Source organism: Thermobia domestica, chromosome 9 (genome assembly GCF_964235325.1).
Source record: "Thermobia domestica chromosome 9, izTheDome1.hap1.1, whole genome shotgun sequence".
Taxonomy (NCBI): domain Eukaryota; kingdom Metazoa; phylum Arthropoda; class Insecta; order Zygentoma; family Lepismatidae; genus Thermobia; species Thermobia domestica.
This window is the reverse complement of record NC_137462.1, coordinates 3,278,593-3,294,386: the sequence shown is the minus strand read 5'-3', so window position 1 is coordinate 3,294,386 and position 15,794 is coordinate 3,278,593. Positions and strand designations below refer to the sequence as shown.

Below are 15,794 nucleotides of genomic sequence, written 5' to 3'. Positions count from 1 at the left end.
AAATTAAAGTGTTGCCAGAATAACATTTCTCCAAAATCTAAGTTAAGGCAGCGACTAGAGGAGAGAACGCAACTGTATTTGACTACGTATCGTGTTATTTTGAAATTCTGTAAACTACTTTTTAAATAATAGCTGTATTTAGTTTGTAATAAACAAAATAGGCAAGGTCAAACGTGTCGATTACTGGGCGTGGCTTTTTGTAAAAGTTGCAAGTGTTTTGATGGATTCGATACTGTTTTTCATGAATGACGAAGCATGATTTTCTTTGTCAGGGTATGTAAGCTCGCAGAACACCAAATATTAGTCCATGGAAAATCATCACATGAATGTCCTCTACGTGACCAAAAGATCGGAGTCTGGTTTGATATGTCTGCCAGTAGGATTGTGAGTCCTATATTGTTTGACTCAATAATAAACACTGAGGTGTATATTGCAATTTTTTTGAAGAATTTTATGAACAATTGAAACACTTGGAACGCAATTATGCCATCTTTCAACAGGATGGAATAATCTGTTACACTTCCCGTGCATCCCTCACACTAATTTAGATAGGAAAGGATTGTGGCCGCCGCTATTACCAGATCTGTCTATTCGTGATTTTTATCTTTGGGCAGTCTAAAGGGTAAAATATACTCAAATAGACCTAGAACATTAGAAGATTTAAAAGACAATATCCGTAGTGAAATGGGAAACATTTACGTAACAAAGCTGCATAATGTATTAAAGCGTGCACAAAAGTGCATTGATACATGAGAAGAACATTTTCAGTACCTTCTGGTAACTTTGATAGGTACAAAATTTTCCATTAGTGGGGGGCGCGGTGGCTCAGTGGTAGAGCGTTCACCTCCGGTGCTTGGGGTCCCTGGTTCGATCTCAGCTCGCGCCGTGTGGACTTTGTGGTGGACGAAGCCCGTGCTCGTGGGTTTTCTCGGGGTTCTCCCGTTTCCTCCCACTTTCTTTATTCAACCATTTCAGTCATCTCTCATCATCACCGTCTCCTTAGCCTTACCGGCATAACCGTGGGACGTAAGACTTAAAGATTTAATTTCATTTTTTCTTTCCATTAGTGACATATATATATATATATTATTATTATTATTATTATTATTATTATTTAAGTCTTCCGTAGATGGTTTTGATTTCTCTACTGTTGTAAATCTTCATTCACTGAAAATAATTGGCACACTTGTTTGAAAATTCTGAAGTCGCTGCTAGTTTCAGTATAGAAATTTCTCTTTTGATTTGTGATTATGGTGTATAACAGTGGTCGCCAAACTTATGACGTTTCTGAGCTACTGTACCGTTTTAAATTCTACTCTGAGCTACCAACCAAAAGAACTACCAACCTTTTTTTAAAATAAAAAAAAAAATCTTACATTTGTTTATTACTTATAAACTTACATTTTTAGTAAATATAAAATCAATTTTAATTAAACTGTATATAACAAAAATAAAAATTAAATTGAATTGTACATAAGAAACAAATTAAAATGTAATTAGTAATAAATAACAAATGTAGTAAGAGATTTTTAAATTAGACTTTTTAACTTTTAATGACAAGGAAGCGAAATCGAATTCCCTAGATGTAGCGACTTTTATCCCGAATTGGCAACACTGATCAAGGTTAGCCAACCTGAGCATTAAGAGTCTTCATCCCGGCGAAATTAAAATACCGCTAATTTTACAGTAATTATGTGATATCTGCAAATAGATCAAAGATAATTGAAACGTGGAACAAGAGCACCCTAGACAATATTATTTTGCGTGAAGTACCGTTATCACAAGTCACCTAGTGACTTTCCGTTCTCAACTGTTTAGAAACGCGAAAATAAATGCCGATTTTCAAAATGGCTCGAAATCGAAAGCAGATAAGTGAGTCGTGATAACGGTTTCTCATGTAAAATAATATTGTCTAGGGCGCTCTTGTTCCATCTTTTATCTATATGAAAATATCACATAATTACTGTAAAATTAGCGGTATTTTAATTTCGCCGGGATGAAGACTCTTAACGCTATCTACCGAAAAGCGTACTAGTAGCTCACGATCGACGGTTTCGCGATCACTGGTGTATAATAACTGAAGTGTTGCTTATCATATTTGTTATCCACAATTCCAGATGAAAGTATGGAAGATCCTGGAAAATGATCCTTTGTTTAGTCGCTCACTGACGACTCCTTCTGCAGAGGAACAGAAGCGTCTTACAATGTTGAGATATTTTCGATTGAAAAGGTTAAACATCGTACCAAACGAAGAGTACAAAGCCAACGTAACTAAAGTAAGTAAATTTCATTACCACAAAAGGTTTTCGAGTAGTATAGGCGTTACTGTTAGAACTCTGGGTGTCACCGTTAGGAGAGGAGATACAGGTGTGTAGCTTTTACATATAGACCTACGCTACAAAAATAAATAAGTAAACTATTTCCACAGAATAATTATCAACAATAATAGGCGGCGAACGACATACTTTTAGCATTCGTTTTTCTAGACTTTCTCGAAAAATACGCATGAGGATTTTATGTACGATATCATTTTGTTTAGCCCAAAGAGACCTGTGGATTGATTTTTTTCATCTATTTGTTTCAAAATCTATTTTTAAATATTTAGAGTACTCTAGTTAATTGTATTATATACAGTACATAATGTTTTCTGTAGTCAAGTGTCCAGGCAATTCTATAGATAGCAAGGAGTTTGCTTTCAATTTTAAATTAATTGAACTTGTAAGGTTTCACTTAATTGTTTATGTGGAACTTCTATGCAGGGATGAATTCAGGGGGTAGCCCGGGGGGAATCTCCCCCCCCCCGAAGAAAATTCATTCCCCTCCGGAGAAACTCCCAAAATTTCAGTCACAAAATGTAGAAATTATTTCACCCAATTATTTGTTTTTCTTTCCGTGCACGTGCAGACGAAATCCGATCTCTCGATATATATATAAATGACGCAGACTCATTCTATATAAATATTAAACATGCAACATCTAAAGTAGAATACCAAATAGTCAATAAAACCTGTATTTCTTAACTCTATGACCGAGTTTGGCAGAACATGAAATTGTCAACTGTTGAAGAAATGTTTGTATTTTAGTAGGTACTATACCCTCGTCCTATATTATATATTAGTAGGTAGCACTAGCACAGATTGAGATAGGAAAGGAAAGATAGGGAAGATCTTTCGATCATTCTATATGATCTCTGATGTCAGCAGACTTCATTTCTTGAAAATGTACAGCTCTTGCATTATTTGAAATAGAGCGCCTAAATCCCATTTCTCACATCGGAAGTAACAGACGTAAATGTGTTTTACGATTTTTAAAGTAAACACACCTTTCTTTAAGAGTCTTAATCCCGGCGAAATTAAAATTCCGCTAATTTTACAGTAATTATGTGATATCTTCAAATAGATAAAAGATAATTGAAATTTGAAACAAGAGCGCCCTAGACAATATTATTTTGCGTGAGGTACCGTTATCACAAGTCACCTAGTAACTTTCTGTTTTCAGCTGTTTAGAAACGCAAAAAGAAATGCCGATTTTCAAAATGGCTCGAAATCGAAAGCAGATAAGTGAGTCGTGATAACGGTTTCTCATGTAAAATAATATTGTTTAGGGCGCTCTTGTTCCACATTTCGATTATCTTTTATCTATTTGAAGATATCACATAATTGCTGTAAAATTAGCGGTATTTTAATTTCGCCGGGATGAAGACTCTTAAGTAAAAATAAGTCAGTTAAAGGGTGAGATTCAGAGGGTGTCATTTAGAGGGATCGGGGAAGAACAGTTATCCCTACTGGGTTAGAGATTTATATAAGTTTATCAATATAATAGTAATATATAAGTGAAAGATTACTATTGAAGGTGACGAAGGAGGGGCAAGCGGGGCGACGGCCCCAGGCACCGAAGTAAGGGGCGCACGATTCGGGAGGGAAAAAGAAAAGAAAAGAAGGAAAGAAAAAAGAGAGGAATGAAACACATGTGCACATATATAAAATAAAAGGAAAAAAAGTAATAAAAAGTGCTCAAAATCAAGGAAAGGCAGGGTTTACTTTTTAAAATTTTCTCACCTTTCGCAGCTGGTCTCTCGACCTCACTCATATGTACGGAGGTGCCGTCGTATACTCTCGCTCCAAGCGCTGATTTTCCACTACACGGCACTAATCCTACTGAAGATTTCGTAAACTAAACTATTGATGTGTGTGCAGTGAAGAAAGCAAGGCTAATATACTTGATTTAGAATCAGAAGTGCGAGAAAAAAATGATTACTTTTTGTTAAGATATTCCTATGTATGTTTGTTTTAGGACAAAAAATATTTGAGTTACTTTAAATCTTTTTAAAAACTTCTACATTAGTAACAAACAGTAACTACTGAATATAGGGAAAAAATAACCAAAATAGCTACTGTAAATAGCAGTTAAAGTTTAGTCTAAAAATATATTTGCTAGTCTTTATTTAATGTTTTAGATAAAATTAAAGGATTTAAAAAAAATTATAATCTCACATTGAATATTTATCAGCAATTAGTCTCAATATTAGCTAAGATGTGCATGTGAATGGAATTGTTAAATATGCTGCTTTCTTGAAAAAATACAGAAAAACAACCCCCCCCCCCCGAGGAGTTCACATTCCCCCCCGGTTGAAAATGTCTGAATTCAACACTGCTTCTATGGCGTGCAAAAGGATGTTAAAATACAGGGTATTCGGAATGGGGCTGACAGTTTTTAAAAGTGCGTGCTTTTAAAATGGTAAGAAATGGCGAAAAAAGAAAATATGAATTTTCAAAGGAATCTCTAAAAGCTTTTTGGCATTACTTACAAGTCATTGTAACTCAGTAACTCTGTGACTTGGACAATATCCAGCCTGAATTCAATTTCTCTCTCCACACATTTTGCAAAGTGTGACACAAGCGATTGCGTATACGGTTGATCAGTTCATCAAAGTTACGAGCTTTTTTTTTCTTTTTTTTAACCAGAATACATAGTGCGTTTCACATATTTTCACAGGAAAACGCCCAAACGGGTTTAAATCAGATGAACGTGGTGACCATGGAATGGATGGATCAAGCATGGCATATTTCCCTCAGTACTTCTGGTGGATTCCAAACACATAAGCTACATATAAAATTATAGGCATTATGTTTTGTACTGACTTACAAGCATTATAATGGAAGAAACAATTGCAATTTCTGTTTTAAAAAACGTACTTTCAAGAGTAAATGAATCAAATATAAGGTAGGTAAAGAAACTTATTTACATGAAAACAAAATGAAACACTATAAGCTAATGCTTTGTTTACCTACCAGACGTATTGTTTGGAACCTAAAATGTGAGTTTTGGAACCTTCCAGTTAAGTTGACAACGGAAGTGACGAAATTACGTCACTCATCCATTGGCTCACTCAGTGGCGGCGATTGGACGTTAAAAGTGGGGGGCAAGACATGATCTGAATATTTGTATATCAATCGGTTTCCCTGGTTGTATAACTAAAAGGATATTATCTTTATCGATTAAGTAAATTGACAAGAGCAACGCAAGTAGGTATTAGCCCTTTGTACTCTTAAACAACGAAAGTGTAAGAAGAGATTTGATTCCTTACTCATGAACATCTTAAAAATTCTGGCTGGAAAATTGTGTGATCAGATTATTTAATAACAAATTTGCCAAACAAATAAATAGAAAGGATAATATTAATCATAGTAATGAATGATGAGGTTTGTATTGTAGAAGTTATATTGAAACTGAGGGTTAATGAACAACTTATATTTTTAATTCCACACATGCTATTAAATGTATGTTACTACTCTTAGAAAATGAAAGACAGTAAATACTACAAGTATATGTTACGACATTTAAAGAAATATATATTTGCTTTTGCACCTTCCCGAAACATGTTCGTTGCCATTAGGTACAGTTTCCACTTTCTTGGAACACATCAAAACACAATAATACTTACTAGAATCACTCCACACTCCAGTTGTACAAAATAATCATAAACCTAGAATTATGTTTAATTCACTAAATTTAATTGCATATACACTCGTATACCCCTAAACGCACCACTTCAATCGTATATTACACTGCAAAACAATGGAAAAAGTAGAAGTTGTTTCCTATTACTCTCTTTTTAATCAATATTTCTTACTATTGGAAAGAAGAAGAGACATATTAGGAACTTTGAATTTTTGTGCAATTAAAGAATAACTTGTGAAAGACTTCTTTTTGTGCGAAATGTGCTCTCAATTAGTTTCAAAGTGGCTGATTAACACATCGAGCCCTTGTAAGAAGAAGTGAAAGTATGCTGGAATTGTGCTACAATAGGTTAATTTTGGGTCATTTTCCGTGTCAATTAATACGCAATTCCCGAAGCTTTCTTAACTCCACGGGAAGACAACAATACGTACTAACGCAACGGCAAATATTATATAGCACAATTTTTCTATGAACCTGTAATAGATACGAAAACTTTACATTTCCAAATGAAACTGTATACATTAATGTACTATTTCAAAAAGTGGGGGCAACTGCCCCTCTTGGCCCCCCCAATCACCGCCCATGGGCCCACTACAGCTTATCCAACGTCAAAGAAGTTCCGTATCAAGACACTCCCTTATTCGTAGGCTTCAATGTGGTGAGCTACCTGCTCTCCAATTAGAATATCACCTGGAGTTGCAAATGATATAATTGGAAAACTGCAAAGTTTTGAAGCATGTCTAGGAACACATTTCCTTTTATGGTTTACTCCATGATAAAGAAAAAGCTTATAACTTCACTATATGTTTAAGCGTACCAATCATTCACATTGGAACTGTCTTGGGGAAGTTTCACATACACATGCACATTCTCAGATCTCCATATCCTAACACTGTGTATGTTAGCACAGTCAAACAAGTAAAAAAAGTTTCTTTACCTGAAAAAAACAATGTCCGATAGAAAATTAAGGTCACTAGAATCTTGTGGAGAATTTCATTGCCAAATACAATTCTTTTTGCTTTGTTGTTAGAATTAATTTCTTGCAAGAATTCCACCTTATATGAGCGCAAACGTAATCGGTTATGTACCATACAGTGCACAATTACCTTGGAATTACCAGTTGTCTGATCGCAGCGCAAATTAACTTCTTGGGACTACATGTGAAACACTCTCTTATTGTCTCTACCTGTGTGTCTGACACATACAATTTATCAGCACTGTGATGTTTGACTACACTCGCTGTTAATAAAAAAATGTTTCTTCCATGGCGGATGCCGTTGCGGTTGCGTGATGGAGGATTTTTGTGGTATCAATACACGTGAACAACTCTTAGTCTCTGCCAATCATCACGCGCATTACACTTTTTCGAATGCCGATGCCATTTTACGTTTCAGTGATACTAGTGCCGCCACCGGTAGTCGTACAAAATAATAAGAAAAGTTGCTGGAAAATACTGTTTGAGTTGTCCTTCAAAATGCAAGTTTTCTTTTTTCCTTATCAATTACGATATTAAACTACACAATTATACAAACCGCTAGTGAGGAATATTCGGTCGAAAAGGTGTCAACTTTTCCAGGTGAACCATCCTGAGAGTTTTTTATGGGTTTTCCTCCTTCACAGTAGACAAATTCCAGGATGGTACGTAACATAGAAGTTCCAGGTTGCTTCCTTCCTTCCCTGGATATTGTGTTCATTGAGAGATGTGATCTTTCATACGTGACCCGTTTAAGTACCAGAAATACGTATAAATAAATATATAGAAGCTGTTAGTCCCTTCCGGACACCCATTTTAACCTACTTAATCTCAGCTACGAAGTTACTAAATGAATATTTATTTCAATATTATTAAAATAATTACTATTTTATTTTTCAGGGTTTTGCATACAGTAGTGCAATCGTACAATATGATGTGTCTCTCGCTATAAAAGATACTTTTGCCTACAATTTCTACCAGAGAGCCATCGAGACCTTGGGAACTAAGAGGCATCGGCCTTTTATAGACAAAATGGAAAATCTCGAGGTAATTATTATATAATAAAGGCTTCTTAAAGTTTATTTACATTTATTTATAGATTGTATTAATTGAATAAAGATTACTATTAAACACTACCCTAGAGTCCTGTTTAACCGAATTCGATGAGACCGGTGGTACGTCGGTTGATAAAAACTTTGTTAAACTTGAATGAAGGCTTTTTTTTTTTTTTTTTTTTTGTATACAGTACTGCAGGGCTGGCCCTAGGCAATTTGCTGCCCCGTACAATGGCATCATTTGCGGCCTCTCCTTCTTTCTCCAGAAAGAACAAATCTTAAAAGCCACGATTTTAAGTATGCTACCTCATCACGAACAACGAAGGGAAAGGAAAGTGCACTCGCACTCAGAAAGGCCAAAACAGTACAAATACAATCACGTGTCTGTCTGTTTTTCTTTAAACAATAATCTATTATGTTAGTGAGAGATAAATAAACACACCAGCAGAAGAAAGATGGTAATCCTTTTTTATAGAATTCAACATCGAGTTCCATCTTAATATATTAGTTTGCAATCAGAGTGCAACTAGCTCTTTTATCTTTATTTCTTGATTTTCCTTTTAAACTGTTAAGAAAATTGAAAAAAAAAACTTATCCTACATTCAATGATAAGGAACTTGTTTGTGACAAAGTAAGAACTAGTTTTCATGTCAAAACTGTGATAAACTAAATGAAACAGGTGTTCGCTACTGTTCGAGAACTGAGTTCTTGTATTTGACGATAATCAAGCGATTCATGCTGGGATTTGTTTCACCATTTGCTTTAGAGCACTGTCCATGTGCCCTTGCGATATAAACAATCTTTATAAATGTAGTATTCAAATAGATCAGCTTAGTAAAATTAACTGCCATAATCATGAAGTCTGTTTCCAACAAGACATATTTATTTTAAATAATAGAGCTGATCCTGCAGTACTGTAACAATAAGATAGCTGCACTGGATTGAATACAAATCTTAACTGGCAGGTGTCTCTTGACCTTTATAATACAGCAGAGTACGTGTGCTAAAAATACGACGGGGACAGGGAATGGGTGAATTCAGACAAAACATCATACTCTTTGATAAATAGCTGTGAGACGGAAACAAAAATTGTATTCTTTATTTGTGTTTTTAAATGAAAGTCCCGAACAAGTAAAGATTTTTTTAGCAATTCTGTAAAACCGGAAATTCGGTTAATCGGGACTCTACTGTTGGTTGTCATACTCGAGCGGTCGCCCCGATCGCCCCCCGTGGATCCGCCCCTGGGTCTAGGGCACTACAGCTTTTCTATTTCAACTGTGCCCCTTCTGGCGCTGCTGTCGTTGTGTGTTTTCCTGTACCTTTGTTCAAAGAGGAAGGACAAGTTGCTGCGAGGGAGATCTTTCAATTGTTTCTGGATGAGGAAGCGAAGCATTGTCACAATGAATTATTTCACGGACTTCGCTATGCACTGCCTTGTTAGCCATCCTAAGTAGCCTACGATCTTCACTCGTCAAGACCAAACGACTGAATAACAAATTGGCAACACACCGGAGGTCATTCACTTTTTTTCCCTAAACAAAGGGAGGGTTTCCTCCATCAGAGGGCGGTGCGGGTGGGGCTGAAGTATGTTTCGCATATTTTCCTAGGGTACACCTGAGATAAACAGGCTGTAGACTGTTGACCACAAGACATATTTGTCGTGAGTTTGAATCCTGCTTAAGCCATATCATGTATTATCCTACCATTATTAATTTCATGATCAATTTTCTACTTTGCTGTGGCCTAAAGAACATACCTATTTGATATAACTCAACAAATAAATAATATAATAAGATTAAAATGAAATAATACATCAGAAATGTTTTAGAATTGATAGTAATAAAAGCAAATATTTACCCAAACAAATAGTGTATACGTTTATTATCATGCATATTGCATATGTGAATATTTCCATTATCCTACTTACAAATTCTTGTCACAAGATTGTCTTTATAATATTTTATTACAACGGAGCACTATTATCCCAAAGTTGAAGTCTAGATACACGATTAGACAATAATATCACAATAATGTAGGTAAAAATAAAATATTAACCTGTGTAGATTTGACTCGAACTAAAGTCTTCTACAATGCATCTTCCATCATACACCCGTTTCGTCAATATTGACATAGTGACCACAAGATATATATTTTTTTCTAGCTAAGTTCAGACTTGAGTTTTTAGGCTAAGTTCAATTAAGGTTCTCTGAACAGAGACAGACTACAAAATATTAATTTAGTTCAAAGTTCAAACGTACAATGTACTGGAAACTCAAACACGTCTCTTCTGAAATCGAAGGCGTGGAAGGATCAATAAGCCTACACAAGTGTGATGCTCCCCAACCGAAGTGGATCAGAGTGAAGGATTTGTTTTAAATGAATTAAATTTATGGATTAAGTGATTTCTAGGTTTCGAGAGATGTGGTGGATTATGACAAGAAATGAATCCTATGTGATTTTCATATTATCCAGTAAAACTGAAGTCTGGAACAAGGAGATACGTTGTCGCCATTATTATTAAACTTTGTCCTGGAATATGCTATAAGGAAAATCAAAGATAACAACTAGGGCCTAAAGTTCAATGGTATTCACCAGGTTATGGCGTATGCTGATCATGTATGGGGATGATAGGAGAACAATAGAAAGAAATGCAGAGATCTTATTAAACGCTTGAAGGGACATGGGTTTAGAAGTAAATGCAGAGAAAACTAAATACATGGAAGTGCGTCGAGACCGTAATACGGGAAATTATGGATGCGTTAAAATATTAAATAATACTTTTGATAAAGTGGATATTTTCAAATATCTAGGATCAATATTAAGAGACAAAAACCATATTCACGAAAAAATTGAATGTCGATTAAAAGCAGGGAATTCGTGTTATTATTCACTTCAAAATCTCTTGTCGCGAATTCTATCGAGGAATTTGAAGCTTAAAATACATAAAACGATAATCATGCCTGTTGTTCTGTATGGTTGCGAAACATGGTCTCTTACTTTGAGGGAAGAACATAGACTGAAAGTATTTGAGAACAAGATCCTGAGACGAATATTCGGGCTCAAGAGGAACGGGAATGGGGAATGGCGGAAACTTCATAACGAGGAACTACATAATTTATATGGTTTACCCAACATTGTTAGGGTCGTGAAGTCTAGGAGGCTTAGGTGGGCAAGTCATGTAGCTAGAATGGAAGAAAGTAGAAACGCTTTCAAAGTCTTGACTGGAAGACCAATCGGAAAACGACCATTAGGAAGACCTAGGCGCAGATGGGAGGACAGTATTAAGATGGATCTCACAGAAATAGGAATACAAAGTAGAAATTGGATCCAATTGGCTAAAGATAGAAGTCAGTGGAGAGCTTTTGTAAACGCGGCATTGAACCTCCGGGTTCCATAGGCCATAGATTTAGTTAGTTAAAAATGAAGTCTGGTGCAATCGACAATATTCATCGGTTTTAGCTATATCGTGTTTGGTAATGGATACGAGATATCGTTGTATCACATCTGACTTTTTAGATCAAAAGAAACAGTATATTTCAATCAAAAATTTTCTTTTAGGTCTTATATCTGGAGAACTACATATAGTGTAGCCAAATCCGAACTATCACTTAACTCAGTATGATGTGCTTATTCCGTAAAAAATACGAAAACTCGATTTAGGGGCTATTCAAAAATGTTGTGGCATCTGATCCAAAAATTACTTATGGGCCAAGATAGGAATCTTTTGATCCATTATTTATTTATTTATTTATTTATCTATTATTTTTATTTATTATTATTATTATTTTTGGTTGACAGAAAGTTGCCGCACTTTACTGAAATAGTAGAATATTGTAATTTTCATACGATTAGTGACAAAAATATATTAGGGTAGAAAAACAAATAAGTACATAATAATAATAATAATAATAATAATAATAATAATAATAATAATAATAATAATAATAATAATAATATAATAATAATAATTGCAGTCTACTGGTTGTTTTGCTCTGACTGAGGTTGCACATGGCACAAACACTAAAGGAATGAGGACGACAGCCACATACGATCCCTCTCACCAAGAATTCATCCTCAACACTCCAGACTTTGAGGCCGCCAAGTGCTGGATCGGAAATTTAGGTAGGAACACACAGTTTTATGCCTTTATTAATAATTAAATTAAATTTTGCTTGTAAACAGAACGGAATTGAAACTCAGGACTAGAGAGCAAAATTTTAGATTTTGATTCTGTCTTACTGTTTATTTATTTAATTAATTAGTTTATGACTTAAAATGATTTAGAATTACTCTGCTGACCAAACGTGACTTTCCTCTTTTGTATTTATTGTCATATAGCAGCGCTGGATTCAAAAATATTTTTGAACGAGAGTCGAGTAAGAATCAGCGTATGCGTGACTAGTGATCAGTCAATACTGTTTTTTTTTTTTTCTCAATTTTTAAGGTATATTAAATCTGAAAAATACAGGGTGCATTTTAACCTATAGTATAGTGTAATATTTTTATTCACACATACTTATTTACTTTGTTTAACGTCTTTTTATTTAGTCAGTAGGAAATGTTAGATCATTGAAAACAAAGTTAATAGTCATTAGGAACGCTAGATCATTGAAAATAAAGTTAATAGTCCATAGGAAGCGTTAGATCATTGAAAATAGAGTTAATAGTTAACAGAAGGCGTTAGATCATTGAAAACAAAGTTAATAGTCATTAGGAACGCTAGATCATTGAAAACAAAAGGAATGCTAGATCACTGACAATAAAGTTAATGGTCAATAGGAAGTCTTAGATCATTGAAAACAAAGTTAATAGTCATTAGGAACGCTAGATCATTGAAAATAAAGTTAATAGTCCATAGGAAGCGTTAGATCATTGAAAATAGAGTTAATAGTTAACAGAAGGCGTTAGATCATTGAAAACAAAGTTAATAGTCATTAGGAACGCTAAATCATTGAAAACAAAAGGAACGCTAGATCACTGACAATAAAGTTAATGGTCTTAGATCATTGAAAATAAAGTTATTAGTCAATAGGAAGCGTTAGATCATTGAAAATAGAGTTAATAGTTAACAGAAAGCGTCAGATCATTGAAAACAAAGTCAATAGTAATTAGGAACGCTAAATCATTGAAAACAAAGTTAATAGTCAATAGGAAGCATTAGATCATTGAAAACATAGTTATTGGTCTATATGAAGTTAGATCATTAAAATTAGTTAATTACTGATGAAATCTTTTTTTATTATTAGGTTGGTTAAGAGTATAATGTAATTTCGAGCACTTACGTTATTTGTGATGAACTTTAAATATAAATTATATCTATGTGGGAATAATATAATCTACTCCTATCTCTAGCCTGTTATGAAAACTTGGCCTATTATATATACGTATTATGGTGGATAAGGAACATCTTTCAACTTCTCCAACTGTTGATTGTTACCAATCTGAAAGTTATCTGTTTTTCGTCAGTCATGCAGGGAGAATGTTCTTGGTTTAGCCAAGGATGTTATAAAACAGAGAATCTGTTCATATGTATCTTCAGCTTATTAAATCAATGAAGCCAAAAAACAACCGAGCATCGACACGTCTGATTGGCTTCTCTCATTTACGCCATCGTCTGATTGGCTACTTTCGTTTCCGCCATGATTGTTAGCTCAAAACATACGATCTTATTGGCCAGAGTGGGCAGAGTAGGGGCGGTGAAACTGTGACGTATGGCTTCAAGATTTTGTTGTAAGGGAAGATCCTCTATTTTATAACATCCTTGGGTTTAGCTCTGTCTCTTGTCTTCTTCACTATTACTAGTGTTCTTCGGGTGCACCAAACTCATTCTTGTGTGCTAAGAATGCAATTAAAGAAATGATAGAAATTAGCTTTAAATCATAGCTACGTATGTAAAGATTTAACTACTACTACTACTACTTTAAAAATTAAGGTTTTTAAGATAAAAAGTCGCAGCTTAGCAGCCAAATCGACCATATTACTAAGTTTGTTATAAAATCAACAATTGTGTTAAATAGTAATGGCACATGCACGAAACCGAAATTACTTTCTACAAGTATACATTGTAAAATATGGCAATCAAAAAACTCTGTTTTTAAAATTGTTTGAAATTGCCATTTCAGACAATTTGACCACCGAATTATGTAGAGTTGTTAAAATTATATGTAGTTTTTATATAATGTTTGTACATTATTATATTTTCTATGTCTGATAATTGATATAATTTTTATTTCGTTGCATTCTCAAATATATCACTTTTAAAAACACGATTTAGTGTATATAGATGAGCATATGACAAAAAGTCATTATTTGTTATTTGCACAGGAAAGTGCTGTACACATGCAATTGTATACGCACAGCTTATAACTCCCGACGGATCCAATCACGGCCTCCATGCATTCATAGTTCCCATACGAGATGGAAAAACTCTTCTCAGGTATCCTGGAGTCACTGCTGGGGACATCGGAGAAAAGGCTGGATGCAACGGAGTGGACAATGGGTAAGATTTTCTCAAAGCAATGTGAAATTATTATGTACAAATTTAGTACAAGTATTACATAAATTTGATTTGTAAATATTAAAATGATACTCATTATAATATTTAATTTTACAATAGAAGAGACATTGGAGTGTGTTTGAAGATGAAATCAGTAAAATAAAACCAGAAGTTTGACAATGAAGTTCCAGGATCGACGCTCGTAGTCTGTAATTGATAATGACGGAAAATTGTTTAACATGTGAGGTTAATGTTACGCTTTTCTTATTTCGGAAGACACGGACATTTGGTAAAGAGAGTATCTTTGCCTTCTAAATATCGCTTACCGAAGCCAATCTGATATCTGGTTTCTATTGTGATGGGTTCCTATGTAAAACAAAGGGTGAACATTAAGTTTTCCTGTAAGTTAGGGAAATTAATAACAGAAAAAAAAATTAATTGAAATGAAATATTTAAGTTTTACGTCCCACGTTATCCCGGCAATCAGGCACGTAGCCAAGGGGGGGGCGGACCCCCCCTTCGAGACCAGAAATGAAAAAAAAATTAAGGAAAGATGATACAAAATGAAATGAGAAAAAGAACGATCATCGTTAAAAATAAACTACAGGAAGCTTTTGGTTACTCTTTCTTATTAGGAAATTTGTATTACTTGCAATACATGGTGGCGAGGTGAGCAAAATATCCTGGAAGAACCAGGGAATTTGAAATTTCTAGAAAAGTTACTGAATTCTCAGAATTTCTGCTACTAGTCAGGGAGATTTCAAGCTTCCGAAAGCATTGTGCCGTTGCGTAACAGCGTGGACATTTTTTATCATAATTTTCAGTATCAAACATGTTATTTAAAAACAATTTTCTACTGCTCCTTTAACCTGTCATTTGGAACAGACAGTAGTTGACGGAATAATAAAAACAAAAATTTACGTGGAAAGAAAGTTCTGTTAACATTTGATTCAACAGAGAAAGGAATGCAGATATTGTAAAATATTTTACAAGACATTATTGAGTAAGTACTTTTTATAATAGTGAATATGTACTTTTTATAATAATCGAGGTCATAATGAAAGGAAAATTGTTATACTGTATTTGAATAAACAGAGGAAGGACGTAAACATTGTATAATCTTTTTCAATACTTTTTTTTATTATTTTGCTCGAGATGTCTTCATAGTTTGTTATTAAAATACAGTAGGAAGTCGAAAATCCGAACTAATTGGGACCATAGGTAGTTCGGATTTTCAAATCATTCGGATTTTCGGAAATGACTAAGAAAATGCCATTTAGGCTTAAATATACTGTACGGTCTCTCAATG

The 15,794-nt window shown here is 34.4% G+C and overlaps 1 protein-coding gene across 2 annotated transcripts in view; it reads left to right on the top strand.

The window, feature by feature from the left end:
• The window catches only part of LOC145694338 (peroxisomal acyl-coenzyme A oxidase 3-like), an 82,117-nt gene that overhangs the window by 38,594 nt on the left and 27,729 nt on the right, over positions 1–15,794 (top strand). For both annotated transcript variants that reach the window (XM_081770457.1, XM_081770458.1), the window contains exons 3-6: positions 2,118–2,276; positions 7,835–7,981; positions 11,964–12,111; positions 14,314–14,488. In XM_081770457.1, coding sequence (XP_081626583.1) covers positions 2,118–2,276; positions 7,835–7,981; positions 11,964–12,111; positions 14,314–14,488 — 629 coding nt within the window. The remainder of the gene's footprint in view (positions 1–2,117; positions 2,277–7,834; positions 7,982–11,963; positions 12,112–14,313; positions 14,489–15,794) is intronic.